Here is a 14,213-nt window from a genome sequence, read left to right on the forward strand (position 1 = left end):
TGTTGTTTCTAGCCTAGTGCTTACATTAGATAGCATACTATGGCATTTGTACAAGGAATGAACCCTACCTCTGAGAATGACCTTAAGAGAATGACCTCAAGTTGGGGCAGAATTATTTAATATAGGCCTTTTTCACTGCCAGAAGTTATGGAGCTTGGTATATAGTAGTTGCTCCATAAATGTTTGAATGAATGCTTAAATACAGATGGACAACCGTTCGTAATTGCCAAAAACTGGAAATAGCCCAAATAGTATAGTCACACGATTGAATACTTACAGCAATAAAAATGAATGAACTACAGATATACACAAAAACATTGAAAAATCTTAAAGAGAGAATCCATATATAATAGAATACATATTGCATGGTTCCATTTATAAAATTAAACAGACATACTTAAACTCCTTAAACATATGTCTAAGGATGCATAAATAGATAGTAAAGCTATTTTTTATGAAAAGCAAGGAAATGAATATTCTAAAAGTCGCAGTAGTTATCACTGGGAGGAGAAGAGGCTCATAACTGGGAAGAGTCACGTTGGGGAAGAGAGGGAGATTTCTGGGATGCTGATAATTGTCTGTTTCTTGACCTGAATCGAGATCTTATGGGTGTTCATTTTACAACAGTTTGTTTTATGTGCCTTTCTATATGGTCATCATATTCCACAATTAAAAAAATTTTAAGTCCTATGATTCTAAGGAGAAAAACTAAAACAATCATGTGACATAATCATACACACAGTATTTTAGCTTTTAGTTTGATTGATGAAATGAGAAAGATACCATTGGCCAGTTTGGAGAGTACCAGGAATGTGCTATAGATTGTCTATATTAAGGTTTCCTTTTTACTGAGTTACCTATGTGGATTCCTGAGCTCTGTAGTTTGGAGAAATGGAGATCGGAAGAGGATCAGTACTGAGTAGAAGCCCGTCAACATCTGCAGTCCATAAAAGGACCTGATGCTTCATTAGAAGGCGTTAACCTCAGTGTCTCCCCAGTGTTACTCATTTCTTAGAGATTGTATTCATTTCCATCACAGCATGATGTGTGAGAAATGGGAAACAGGCATATAGGACAAATCTTCCTCCCTCTAATCCCTGTTTATCCAACTACTCTCTTGAGCCATCATAGAAAGTAGCATCAAAGATCAGCAAATCTTTGACCAGCTTTTGAAAAGAATTTCCTCATTCACAGACTTTCATCAGATTAAAGTTACATGGCAAATTGCTTCATTAGTAGCTTTTAAATTGAGATAATGAACAACTTTCCCAGTTGCTTGGGTTCTGCTAAATGCTGAAACCGTTCCCATGTATATTACTGGCTTTGGTGGTTCTTCAATTAGCTTAAGCCTCAAAAAGCTTGACTGGCCTATGAGTAGATTATTAAAATGGAAGTCCTGATGGGTCTTACTTGTTACGATGTATAACAGATCAAGTGGCTACAGCTCATTTAGGAAGTGTCACAACAGATATTGTGACTAATTGGAGGGTATAGTTAGAAATATTTTCTTTAAAGATATCCAGCCATAACTTTAAACAGCTTCATGTCAGATTTTACATATGAGGGGAAAGCAATTAGCCAACGTGCATTTCTCAGGGTAAAATACCAGAGTTTTGTTCCCCTGTTGTGTACAAATTTGACATTCCTTGACTAATTTGTTGAGTCTCTGTTCTAGACACAGCATAAATTTCTGATTTATAGGCATGAATAACTGCCTAGTTTTCTGCATTTTTATGCTGCTTTTTGTACAGGTTCCTGCCTTACTTAACTGTCTTTCTTCTTTCAGGGTCTGACATTTCAGGAAGTGGAGAACTTCTTTACTTTCTTAAAGAACATTAATGATGTAGACACTGCATTGAGCTTTTACCATATGGCTGGGGCATCTCTTGATAAAGGTAATGAAACCCAAAATTTTTTTCTTGACACTATAAACACTGAATCTGTAATCTATTAGGTGACTACCCGTTCTTAACAGTAATACGTGAATTTTTCTTGACATTGTTTTTTGATTTGTTTTGTTGACACTGTATGAGCCTTGCATTTCACCCTGGGAGGCCAAATTCAGCAAATATATTGTCTTGTGCTAAAGGCTATATAGTCAAGGCAGATTCCCATCTTTAAATGATTAGTCTTGGAAACAGGCATCTAAGCTGAGGCACAGTGAATGAAATTCAGAAATTCTCTCTTTAGAGCCAGAGTTATGACATATATAATGTGAAGCTAAAGTTGCTGTTCATTGTAATTCATTCTTTGTTGAGAAGGAATGGTTTGTTTTGTTTTTCATGTTAAAGTTTTTGTGTTTTTCTTTAAAAGATAAAATCGTGATTCTGAAAATAGCACCCCCTATTGGCTTACTTCATACAAATTCAGTTCCAGTTTGTACAGTCAAGGTGAGAGAGCAGAGGAATTGAAAACAGTTTTTTCCCCAATATTTTATTATGAAAAATTTCAAACATACATAACAGTTGAAATAATTATTCAGAGAACATCCATATATCCAGCTCAATGAATATTTTGCTATATTTCCCTGATAGAATATCTATGCATATATTCATCCTTCTGATTATCAATCTCTCTCAATTTTTGACGCATTCAAAGTTAAGTTAGAGACATAAGTACTTCACTCCCGAATACTTCAGCATGAATGTTAATTGAAGTTCAGTAGATTTTTACAGTTCCCTTGTGCCCTTTCACAGTCAATTTCTGCCCTGGTTATCATGAGGCAATCTTAATTCTGTGTATTTTTCCACCATAGATTAATTTTGTCTGTTCTAGAACTTCACACAAATGGAATTATACAATGTACACTCTTTCTAAAGTTTCTCTCAGTGTGTGCTTGAGATCCACCCATGTTGTTGCATGTACAGTAGTTTGTTCCTTTTTTATGGATAGTAATCCGTTGTATGAATACACCACAATTTGTTTATCCACTCTTCTGTTGGACACCTTGGCTGTTTCTAGTTATTGACTATCTTGAATCAAGCCACTATGAACATTCTTATGTTAGTCTTTTTGAGGACATGTATTTTCATTTTTCTTGGATAAATACCTAGGAGTAAATTGCTGTGTCCAGAGAAAGGTATTTCGTTTATAAAAAAAACTTTCAGACCCTTTTTCATAGTGTATCTTTTTTATACTCCCACTAAAAATGTACAGCGGTTCAAGTGGTTCCACATTCTTGTCAACAGTTGGTGGTATCAGTCTTTTTTAATTCTTGTGATTCTGGAATGTATATAAAGGTATCTCATGTTTGTTTGGTTTTTTTTAATATTTATTTTTTTGTTTTATTTTTGGCTGCGTTGGGTCTTTGTTGCAGCACGTGGGATCTTCGTTGTGGCATGCAGGAACTTTTGTTGCAGCACGCGGGCTCTTCATTAAGGTGTGCGGTCTTCTCTTTCTAGTTGTGGCACCCAGGCTCAGTAGTTGCAGCAGGCAGGCTCAGTATTTGCAGCGCGAAGACTCTCTGGTTGTGGCGCACAGGCTCCAGAGTGTGTGGGCTCTGTAGTTGTGGCACGAGGGCTCCAGAGCACGTGAGCTCTGGAGTTGCAGCACTCAGGCTCTCTAGTTGTGGCTTGCATGCTCAGTAGTTGCAGCGCGTGGGCTTAGTTGCACTGTGGCGTATGGGACCTTAGTTCCCCAACCAGGTATCGAACCCATGTCCCCTGCATTGGAAGGCAGATTCTTAACCACTGAACCACCAGGGAAGTCCCCTCATTGTGTTATTCATTTGTACTTCCCTGATGACCTCTGCTATTGAGCAACTTTTTGTGTTCTCATCATTCAGATATCTTCTTTGGTGAAGTGTCTGTTCAAATCTTTTACCCATTTTTATAAGTTTGCTTGTCTTATTGAATTGTGGAATTTCTTGATATATTCTAATATAAGTCCTATATCAGATATATATTTTGTGAACAGCTTCCTAGTCTGTGGCTTGCCTATTCATTTTCTTAATGGGGTCTTTTTTTTTTTTACATCTTTATTGGAGTATAATTGCTTTACAATGGTGTGTTAGTTTCTGCTTTATAACAAAGTGAATTAGCTATACATATACATATATCCCCATATCTCCTCCCTCTTGCGTCTCCCTCCCACCCTCCCTATCCCACCCCTCTAGGTGGTCACAAAGCACCGAGCTGATCTCCCAGTGCTATGTGACTACTTTTCACTAGCTATCTATTTTACATTTGGTAGTATATATAAGTCCATGCCACTCTCTCACTTCGTCCCAGCTTACCCTTCCCCCTCCCCGTGTCCTCAAGTCCTTTGTCTATGTCTGCGTCTTTATTCCTGTCCCGCCCCTAGGTTCTTCAGAATCTTTTTTTTTTTTAGATTCCATATATATGTGTTAGCATACAGTATTTGTTTGTATCTTTCTGACTTATTTCACTCTGTATGACAGACTATAGGTCCATTCACCTCACTACAAATAACTCAATTTCGTTTCTTTTTATGGCTGAGTAATATTCCATTGTATATATGTGCCACATCTTCTTTATCTACTCATCTGTCGATGGACACTTAGGTTGCTTCCATGTCCTGGCTATTGTAAATAGAGCTGCAATGAACATTGTAGTACATGACTATTTTTGAATTATGGTTTTCTCAGGGTATATGCCCAGTAGTGGGATTGCTTAGTCATATGGTAGTTCTATTTTTAGTTTTTTAAGGAAACTCCATACTGTTCTCCATAGTGGCTGTATCAATTTACATTCCCACCAACAGTGCAAGAGGGTTCCCTTTTCTCCACACCCTCTCCAGCATTTATTGTTTGTAGATTTTTTGACGATGGCCATTCTGACTGGTGTGAGGTGATACCTCATGGTAGTTTTGATTTGCATTTCTCTAATGATTAGTGATGTTGAACATCCTTTCATGTGTTTGTTGGCAATCTGTATATCTTCTTTGGAGAAATGTCTATTTAGGTCTTCTGCCCATCTTTGGATTGGATTGTTTCTTTTTTTGATATTGAGCTGAATGAGCTGCTTATAAATTTTGGAGATTAATCCTTTGTCAGTTGCTTCATTTGCAAATATTTTCTCCCATTCTTTATTTTTTTTCAGTGCTTAACAATTTCTTTTAATTCTAATAATACTGAAAGTTAAGTGTTATTATTATCCAATTTTTTTTACATCTTTATTGGAGTATAATTGCTTTACAATGGTGTGTTAGTTTCTGCTTATAACAAAGTGAATCAGTTATACATATACATATGTTCCCATATCTCTTCCCTCTTGCATCTCCCTCCCTCCCACCCTCCCTATCCCACCCCTCTAGGTGGTCACAAAGCACCAAGTTGATCTCCCTGTGCTATGCAGCTGCTTCCCACTAGCTATCTCTTTTACGTTTGGTAGTGTATATATGTCCATGCCACTCTCTCACTTTGTCACAGCTTACCCTTCCCCCTCCCTATATCCTCAGGTCCATTCTCTAGTAGGTCTGTGTCTTTATTCCTGTCTTACCCCTAGCTTCTTCATGACATTTTTTTTCTTAGATTCCATGTATATCTGTTAGCATACAGTATTTGTCTTTCTCTTTCTGACTTACTTCACTCTGTATGACAGACTCTAGGTCCATCCACCTCACTACAAATAACTCAATTTCGTTTCTTTTTATGGCTGAGTAATATTCCATTGTATATATGTGCCACATCTTCTTTATCCATTCATCCGATGATGGACACTTAGGTTGTTTCCATATCCTGCCTATTGTAAATAGAGCTGCAATGAACATTTTGGTACATGACTCTTTTTGAATTATGGTTTTCTCAGGGTATATGCCCAGTAGTGGGATTGCTGGGTCATATGGTAGTTCTATTTATAGTTTTTTAAGGAACCTCCATACTGTTCTCCATAGTGGCTGTACCAATTCACATTCCCACCAGAAGTGCAAGAGTGTTCCCTTTTCTCCACACCCTCTCCAGCATTTATTGTTTGTAGATTTTTTGATGATGGCCAGTCTGACCGGTATGAGATGATATCTCATTGTAGTTTTGATTTGCATTTCTCTAATGATTAATGATGTTGAGCATTCTTTCATGTGTTTGTTGGCAATCTGTATATCTTCTATGGAGAAATGTCTATACTACAAAGCTACAGTAATCAAGACAGTATAGTACTGGCACAAAAACAGAAAGATAGATCAATGGAACAGGATAGAAAGCCCAGAGATATACCCACGCACATATGGTCACCTTATCTTTGATTAAAGAGGCAGGAATGTACAGTGGAGAAAGGACAGCCTCTTCAGTAAGTGGTGCTGGGAAAACTGGACAGGTACATGTAAAAGTATGAGATCAGATCACTCCCTAACACCATATACAAAAATAAGCTCAAAATGGATTAAAGACCTAAATCTAAGGCTAGAAACCATCAAACTCCTAGAGGAAAACATAGGCAGAACATTCTATGACATAAATCACAGCAAGATCCTTTTTGACCCACCTCCTGGAGAAATGGAAATAAAAACAAAAATAAACAAATGGGACCTAATGAAACTTCAAAGCTTTTGCACAGCTAAGGTAACCATAAACAAGACCAAAAGACAACCCTCAGAATGGGAGAAAATATTTGCAAATGAAGCAACTGACAAAGGATTAATCTGCAAAATTTATAAGCAGCTCCTGCAGCTCAATAACAAAAAAACAAACAACCCAATCCAAAAATGGGCAGAAGACCTAAATAGACATTTCTCCAAAGAAGATATACAGACTGCTAACAAACACATGAAAGATTGTTCAACATCATTAATCATTAGAGAAATGCAAATGAAAACTACAATGAGATATCATCTCATACCGGTCAGAATGGCCATCATCAAAAAATCTACAAACAATAAATGCTGGAGAGGGTGTGGAGAAAAGGGAACCCTCTTGCACTGCTGGTGGGAATGTGAATTGGTACAGCCACTATGGAGAACAGTATGGAGGTTCCTTAAAAAACTACAAATAGAACTACCATATGACCCAGCAATCCCACTGGGCATATACCCTGAGAAAACCATATCAAAAAGAGTCATGTACCAAAATCTTCATTGCAGCTCTATTTACAATAGTCCGGAGATGGGAACAACCTAAGTGTCCGTCATCGGATGAATGGATAAAGAAGATGTGGCACATATATACAATGGAATATTACTCAGCCATAAAAAGAAACGAAATTGAGCTATTTGTAATGAGGTGGATAGACCTAGAGTCTGTCATACAGAGTGAAGTAAGTCAGAAAGAGAGAGACAAATACCGTATGCTAACACATATATATGGAATTTAAGGGGAAAAAATGTCATGAAGAACCTAGGGGTAAGACAGGAATAAAGACACAGACCTACTAGAGAATGGACTTGAGGATATGGGGAGGGGGAAGGGTAAGCTGTGACAAAGCGAGAGAGAGGCATGGACATATATACACTACCAAATGTAAGGTAGATAGCTAGTGGGAAGCAGCCGCATAGCACAGGGAGATCAGCTCGGTGCTTTGTGACCTCCTGGAGGGGTGGGATAGGGAGGGTGGGAGGGAGGGAGATGCAAGAGGGAAGAGATATGGGAACATATGTATATGTATAACTGATTCACTTTGTTATAGAGCAGAAACTAACACACCATTGTAAAGCAATTATATGCTAATAAAGATGTAAAAAAAAGAAAAAAGAGGTAGGATTGTGATTACAATAACATTGAATAAATAGATTAATCTGGGGAGAATTGACATCTTAGTGACAGAGTCCTCCAGTTCATGAACATATTATCTCTCTCCATTTTTTTAGGTCTTATTTTATTTCTATCATCAGTGGTTTGTAGTGTTAAATGCACAGGTCTTACACATATTTTTAAAAATTTATGCCCAAGTATTTTATGGTTTTAATGCTATTAAAAATTGAATTTTTATTTCATTTTCCAATTGTTTGTTATTATAAAATACAATTTATTTTTGTATATTGATCTTGTATTCTGTAGTCTTGCTAAATTTGCTCATTCTTCTAGGTATTTGTGGATTCCTTAGGTTTTTATATGTAAGCAATCATGTCATCTGCGAAGAGAGTTTCACCTCTTCTTTTTTATATTTATGCCGTTTTTTCTTGCCTTATTGCACTGGCTTCAACCTCCAATACAGTGTTGAATACAAGTGCTGAGAGTGGGTATCCTTGGCCTCTTCCTGATTTTAGGGGGAAAGCATTCAGTATTTCACCATTAAGTTGGATATTAGATTAGACTGTTCATAGATGCCCATTATCAGATTAAGGAAATTCCTTTCTTTTCCTAATTTAAAAAAAAGTTTTTGTCATCAATATTGAATTTTGACAAAACTTTTTCTATATATATACATAGGAATTATTATATGGCTTTTCTCCTTTATTTTCTTAATATGGTAGTTGCATTGATTATCCTTTATTGTCCTGAAATAAACCCAACTTGGTAATGATGTATTAGTCTTTTTGTATATTGCTAAATTTATTTCTAGCATTTTGTAAAATACTGAGGAATATTGGTCTGTAATTTTCTTTTCTGTAATGTCTTTTCAGATGTTGTAATCAGAGTATACTGTCCTCATAAAATGAGTTGGGGAATTTTTTCTTCTTTATTTTCAGTAAGAGCCTGTGAAAGATCACTGTTCTTTCATTTTGAATTGTTTGATAGAATACACCAATGAAACTATCTGGGCCTGCAGTTTTCTTTGTGGGAACATTTTAATAATTTAATTTTTAAAATAAATACATAGGCATTCAGAGTTTGTGTTTTATCTTGAGTGAATTTTAATGCGTTGTCTTTTTTTTAGGAATTTGACCATTTTGTCTGTTATTTAATTTATTGACATAAAGCTGTTCATAATATTCCATCATTATCCTTTTAATATCTATGGATTCTATAAAATCTGAAATCTTACCTTTTACTCCTAACATTGATGAATTATGTCTTCTCTCTCTCCCTCTTTTTTTTTTTTTTTTTCTTATTTAATCTACCTCGGGGGTTAGCAATTTTGTTAAGTTTTTCAAAGGACCCATTTTTGACTTTGTTAATTTTCTCTCTGGTTTTTTGTATTGCATTGATTTCTGCTCATATCTTTATTATTTCCTTCCTTCTACTTATTTTCAGTATACATTACTTTTCATTTTTTAGCTTCTTAACACGGAACTTTACCTACCTTTTCTAAGATAAGCTTTTTTTTTTTTTTCTTTTTGTCTGTGTTGGGTCTTTGTTTCTGCAAGTGAGCTTTCTCTAGTTGTGGTGAGCAGGGGCTACTCTTCTTTGCAGTGCGTGGGCTTCCCATTGTGTTGGCTTCTCTTCTTGCAGAGCACGGGCTCTAGGTGCACAGGCTTCAGTAGTTGTGGCTCACTGGCTCTAGAGCGCAGGCTCAGTAGTTGTGGCACATGGGCTTAGTTGCTCCGCAGCATGTGGGATCTTCCCTGACCAGGGCTCGAACCTGTGTCCCCTGCATTGACAGGCGGATTCTTAACCACTGCACCACCAGGGAAGACCTAAGATAAGCTTTTGAGGCTATATATTTTGTTCTAAACATCACTTTATCTATATTTTGATATGTTGTATTTTCACCATCATTCTGTTTGAAATATTTTCTGATTTTCCCCATGATCTTTGGTGACTCATGTTATTTAAAGATATGTTTTTTAATTTCCAAATATTTTGTTTTTTCTAGAGACACTCTTGTTTTTAATTTCTAATTTAATTCCATTGTGGTCAGACAACACACTCCATAACATTTCAGTTCATTAAAATGGATTGAGACTTGTTTTATGGCCCAGCATATGGTCAGTTTTTTGATAAATGTTTCATATACATTTGAAAAGAATGTGCGTTCTACGCTTTTGAATATAGTGTTATAAAAATGTCAGTTAGGTCAGGGTGGTTGATAGTGTTCAGATCTTGGATGTCCTTACTGAATTTTTGGCTAGTTGTTCTATCAGTTAGTGAGAATGGAATGTGAAAATCTCCAAGTATGGGGCCTCCCTGGTGGCGCAGTGGTTGAGAGTCCGCCTGCCGATGCAGGGGACACGGATTCATGCCCCCAGGAAGATCCCACATGCCGCAGAGCGGCTAGGCCCGTGAGCCATGGCCACTGAGCCTGCGTGTACAGAGCCTGTGCTCTGCGATGGGAGAGGCCACAACAGTGAGAGGCCCGCATACTGCAAAAAAAAAAAAAAATCTCTAAGCATGATGTGTGAATTTGTCTGTTTTTCCCTTTATTTCTTTTTTCATATCTCCATGATTTAATCAAGGATATCATATTGCATTTTATTTTATTTTATTTTTTATACAGCAGTTTCTTATTAGTTATCTATTTTATACATATTAGTGTATATATGTCAATCCCAATCTCCCAATTCATCCCACCACCACCACCACCCCTGCCACTTTCCCCCCCTTGGTGTCCATACGTTTGTTCTCTACATCTGTGTCTCTATTTCTGCCTTGCAAACCAGTTCATCTGTACCACTTTTCCAGATTCCATATATATACATTAATATATGATTTTGTTTTTCTCTTTCTGACTTCCTTCACTCTGTATGACAGTCCATAGGTCCATCCATGTCTCTACAAATGACCCACTTTCGTTCCTTTTCATGGCTGCGTAATATTCCATTGTATATATGTACCAAACCTTTTTTATCTATTTGTCTGTCGATGGGCATTTAGGTTGCTTTCGTGACCTGGCTATAGTAAGTAGTGCTGCAATGAACATTAGGGTGCATGTCTCTTTTTGAATTTTGGTTTTCTCTTGGTATATGCCCAGTAGTGGGATTTCTGGGTCATATGGTAATTCTAGTTTTAGTATTTTAAGGAACCTCCATACTGTTCTCCATAGTGGCTATATCAATTTACATTCCCACCAACAGTGCAAGAGGGTTCCCTTTTCTCCACACCCTCTCCAGCATTTGTTGTTTGTAGATTTTCTGATGATGCCCATTCTAACTGGTGTGAGGTGATACCTCATTGTAGTTTTGATTTGCATTTCTCTAATAATTAGTGATGTTGATCAGCTTTTCATGTGCTTCTTGGCCATCTGTATGTCTTCTTTGGAGAGGTGTCTATTTAGGTCTTCTACCCATTTATTGATTGGGTTGTTTGTTTTTTTAATATTCAGCTGCATAAGCTGTTTATATATGCTGGAGATTAATCCTTTGTCCATTGATTCGTTTGAAAATATTTTCCCCATTCTGAGGGTTGTCTTTTTGTCCTATTTATAGTTGCCTTTGCTGTGCAAAAGCTTTGAAGTTTCATTAGGTCCCCTTTGTTTATTTTGGCTTTTATTTCCATTACTTTAGAAGGTGGATCAAAAAAGATCTTGCTGTGATTTATGTCAAAGAGTGTTCTTCCTATGTTTTCCTCTAAGAGTTTTATAGTGTCTGGGCTTACATTTAGGTCTCTAATCCATTTTGAGTTTATTTTTGTGTATGGTGTTAGGGAGTGTTCTAATTTCATTCTTTTACATGTAGCTGTCCAGTTTTCCCAGCACCACTTATTGAAGAGACTGTCTTTTCTCCATTGTATATCATTGCTTCCTTTGTCATAGATTAGTTGACCATAGATGCTGGGTTTATCTCTGGGCTTTCTATCCTGTTCCATTGATCTATATTTCTGTTTTTCTGCCAGTACCATATTGTCTTGATTACTATAGCCCTGTAGTCTGAAGTGAAGGAGTCTGATTCCTTCAGCTCTGTTTTTTTCCCCTCAAGAGTGCTTTGGCTATTCGGGGTCCTTTGTGTCTCCATACAAATTTTAAGATTTTTTGTTCTAGTTCCGTAAAAAATGCCACTGGTAATTTGACAGGGATTGCATTGAATCTGTAGATTGCTTTGAGTAGTATAGTCATTTTCACAATATTGATTCTTCCAATCCAAGAACATGGTATATTTCTCCATCTGTTTGTGTCATCTTTGATTTCTTTCAACAGTGTCTTACAGTTTTCTGAGTACAGGCCTTTTACCTCCTTAGGTAGGTTTATTCCTAGGTATTTTATTCTTTTTGTTGCAATGGTGAATGGGATTGTTTCCTTAATTTCTCTTTCTGATCTTTCATTGTTAGTATATAGGAATGCAAGAGATTTCTGTGCATTAATTTTGTATCCTGCAACTTTACAAATTCATTGATTAGCTCTAGTAGTTTTCTGGTGGCATCTTTAGAATTCTCTATGTATAGTATCATGTCATCTGCAAACAGTGACAGCTTTACTTCTTCTTTTCCACCTTGTATTCCTTTTATTTCTTTTTCTTCTCTGATTGCTGTGGCTAGGACTTCCAAAACTATGTTGAATAATAGTGGCGAGAGTGGACAGCCTTGTCTTGTTCCTGATCTTAGGGGAAATGCTTTCAGTTTTTTACCATTGAGAATGATGTTTGCTGTGATTTTGTCATATATGGCCTTTATTATGTTGAGGTAGGTTCCCTCTCTGCCCACTTTCTGGAGAGTTTTTATCATAAATGGGTATTGAATTTTGTCAAAAGCTATTTCTGCATCTATTGGGATGATCATATGGTTTTTATTCTTCAATTTGCTAATATGGTGTATCACATTGATTGATTTGCGTATATTGAAGAATCCTTGCATCCCTGGGATAAATCCCACTTGATATGGTGTATGATCCTTTTAATGTGTTGTTGGATTCTGTTTGCTAGTATTTTGTTGAGGATTTTTGCATCTATATTCATCAGTGATATTGGTCTGTAATTTTCTTTTTTTGTAGTATCTCTGTCTGGTTTTGGTATCAGGGTGATGGTGGCCTCGTAGAATGTGTTTGGGAGTGTTCCTCCCTCTGCAATTTTTTGGAAGAGTTTGAGAAGGATGGGTGTTAGCTCTCCTCTAAATGTTTGATAGAATTCACCTGTGAAGCCATCTGGTCCTGGACTTTTGTTTGTTGGAAGATTTTTGGGTTTTTTTGGAAGATTTTTAATCACATTTTCAATTTCATTGCTTGAGATTGGTCTGTTCATATTTTCTATTTCTTCCTGATTCAGTCTTGGAAGGTTATACCTTTCTAAGAATTTGTCAATTTCTTTCACTTTGTCCATTTTAGTGGCATAGAGTTGCTTGTAGTAGTCTCTTAGGATGCTTTGTATTTCTGCGGTGTTCATTGTAACGTCTCCTTTTTCATTTCTAATTTTATTGTGTCCTCTCCTTCTTTTTCTTGATGAGTCTTGCTAAAGGTTTATCAATTTTGTTTATCTTCTCAAAGAACCAGTATTTAGTTTTATTGATCTTTGCTATTGTTTTCTTTGTTTCTGTTTCATTTATTTCTGCTCTAATGTTTATGATTTCTTTCCTTCTCCTAACTTTGGGTTTTGTTTGTTCTTCTTTTTCTAGTTCCTTTAGGTGTAAGGTTAGATTGAGATTTTTCTTAGTTCTTGAGGTAGGATTGTATTGATATAAACTTCACTCTTAGAACTGCTTTTGCTGCATCCCATAGGTTTTGGATTGTCATGTTTTCATTGTCATTTGTCTCTAGGTATTTTTTGATTTCCTCTTTGATTTCTTCAGTGATCTCTTCGTTATTTAGTAACATATTGTTTAGCCTCCATGTGTTTGTGTTTTTTTCCCTGTAACTGATTTCTAATCTCATAGCATTGTGGTTGTAAAAGGTGCTTGATATGATTTCAGTTTTCTTACATTTACCAAGGCTTGATGTGTGACCCAAGATGTGACCTATCCTGGAGAATGTTCCATGTGCACTTGAGAAGAAAGTGTAATCTGCTGTTTTTGGATGGAATGTCCTATAAATATCAATTAAATCTATCTGGTCTATTGTGTCATTTAAAGCTTGTGTTTCCTTATTGCTTTTCTTTCTGGATGATCTATCCATTGGTGTAAGTGAGGTGTTAAAGTCCCCCATTATTATTGTGTTACTATCGATTTCCTCTTTTATAGCTGTTAGCATTTGCCTTATGTATTGAGGTGTTCCTATGTTGGTTGCATATATATTTATAATTGTTATATCTTCTTGGATTGATCCCTTGATCATTATGTAGTGTCCTTCCTTGTCTCTTGTAACATTCTTTATTTTAAAGTCTATTTTATCTGATATGATTATTGCTACTCCAGCTTTCTTTTGATTTCCATTTGCATGGAATATCTTTTTCCATCCCCTCAATTTCAGTCGGTATGTGTCCCTAGGTCTGAAGTGGGTCTCTTGTAGACAGCATATATATGGGTCTTGTGTTTTTGTTTTTTTTTAATTAATTAATTCATTATTTATTTTTGGCTGTGTTGG

General features: G+C 36.4%; 1 protein-coding gene across 2 annotated transcripts in view; it reads left to right on the forward strand.

The window, feature by feature from the left end:
* MICU1 (mitochondrial calcium uptake 1) overlaps positions 1-14,213 on the forward strand; it is a 198,250-nt gene that overhangs the window by 158,823 nt on the left and 25,214 nt on the right. For both annotated transcript variants that reach the window (XM_082855096.1, XM_082855095.1), the window contains one exon: positions 1,787-1,895. In XM_082855096.1, the coding sequence (XP_082711222.1) occupies positions 1,787-1,895 (109 nt within the window). The remainder of the gene's footprint in view (positions 1-1,786; positions 1,896-14,213) is intronic.

Source organism: Leucopleurus acutus (genome assembly GCF_964270905.1).
Source record: "Leucopleurus acutus genome assembly, chromosome: 14".
Taxonomy (NCBI): Eukaryota; Metazoa; Chordata; class Mammalia; order Artiodactyla; family Delphinidae; genus Leucopleurus; species Leucopleurus acutus.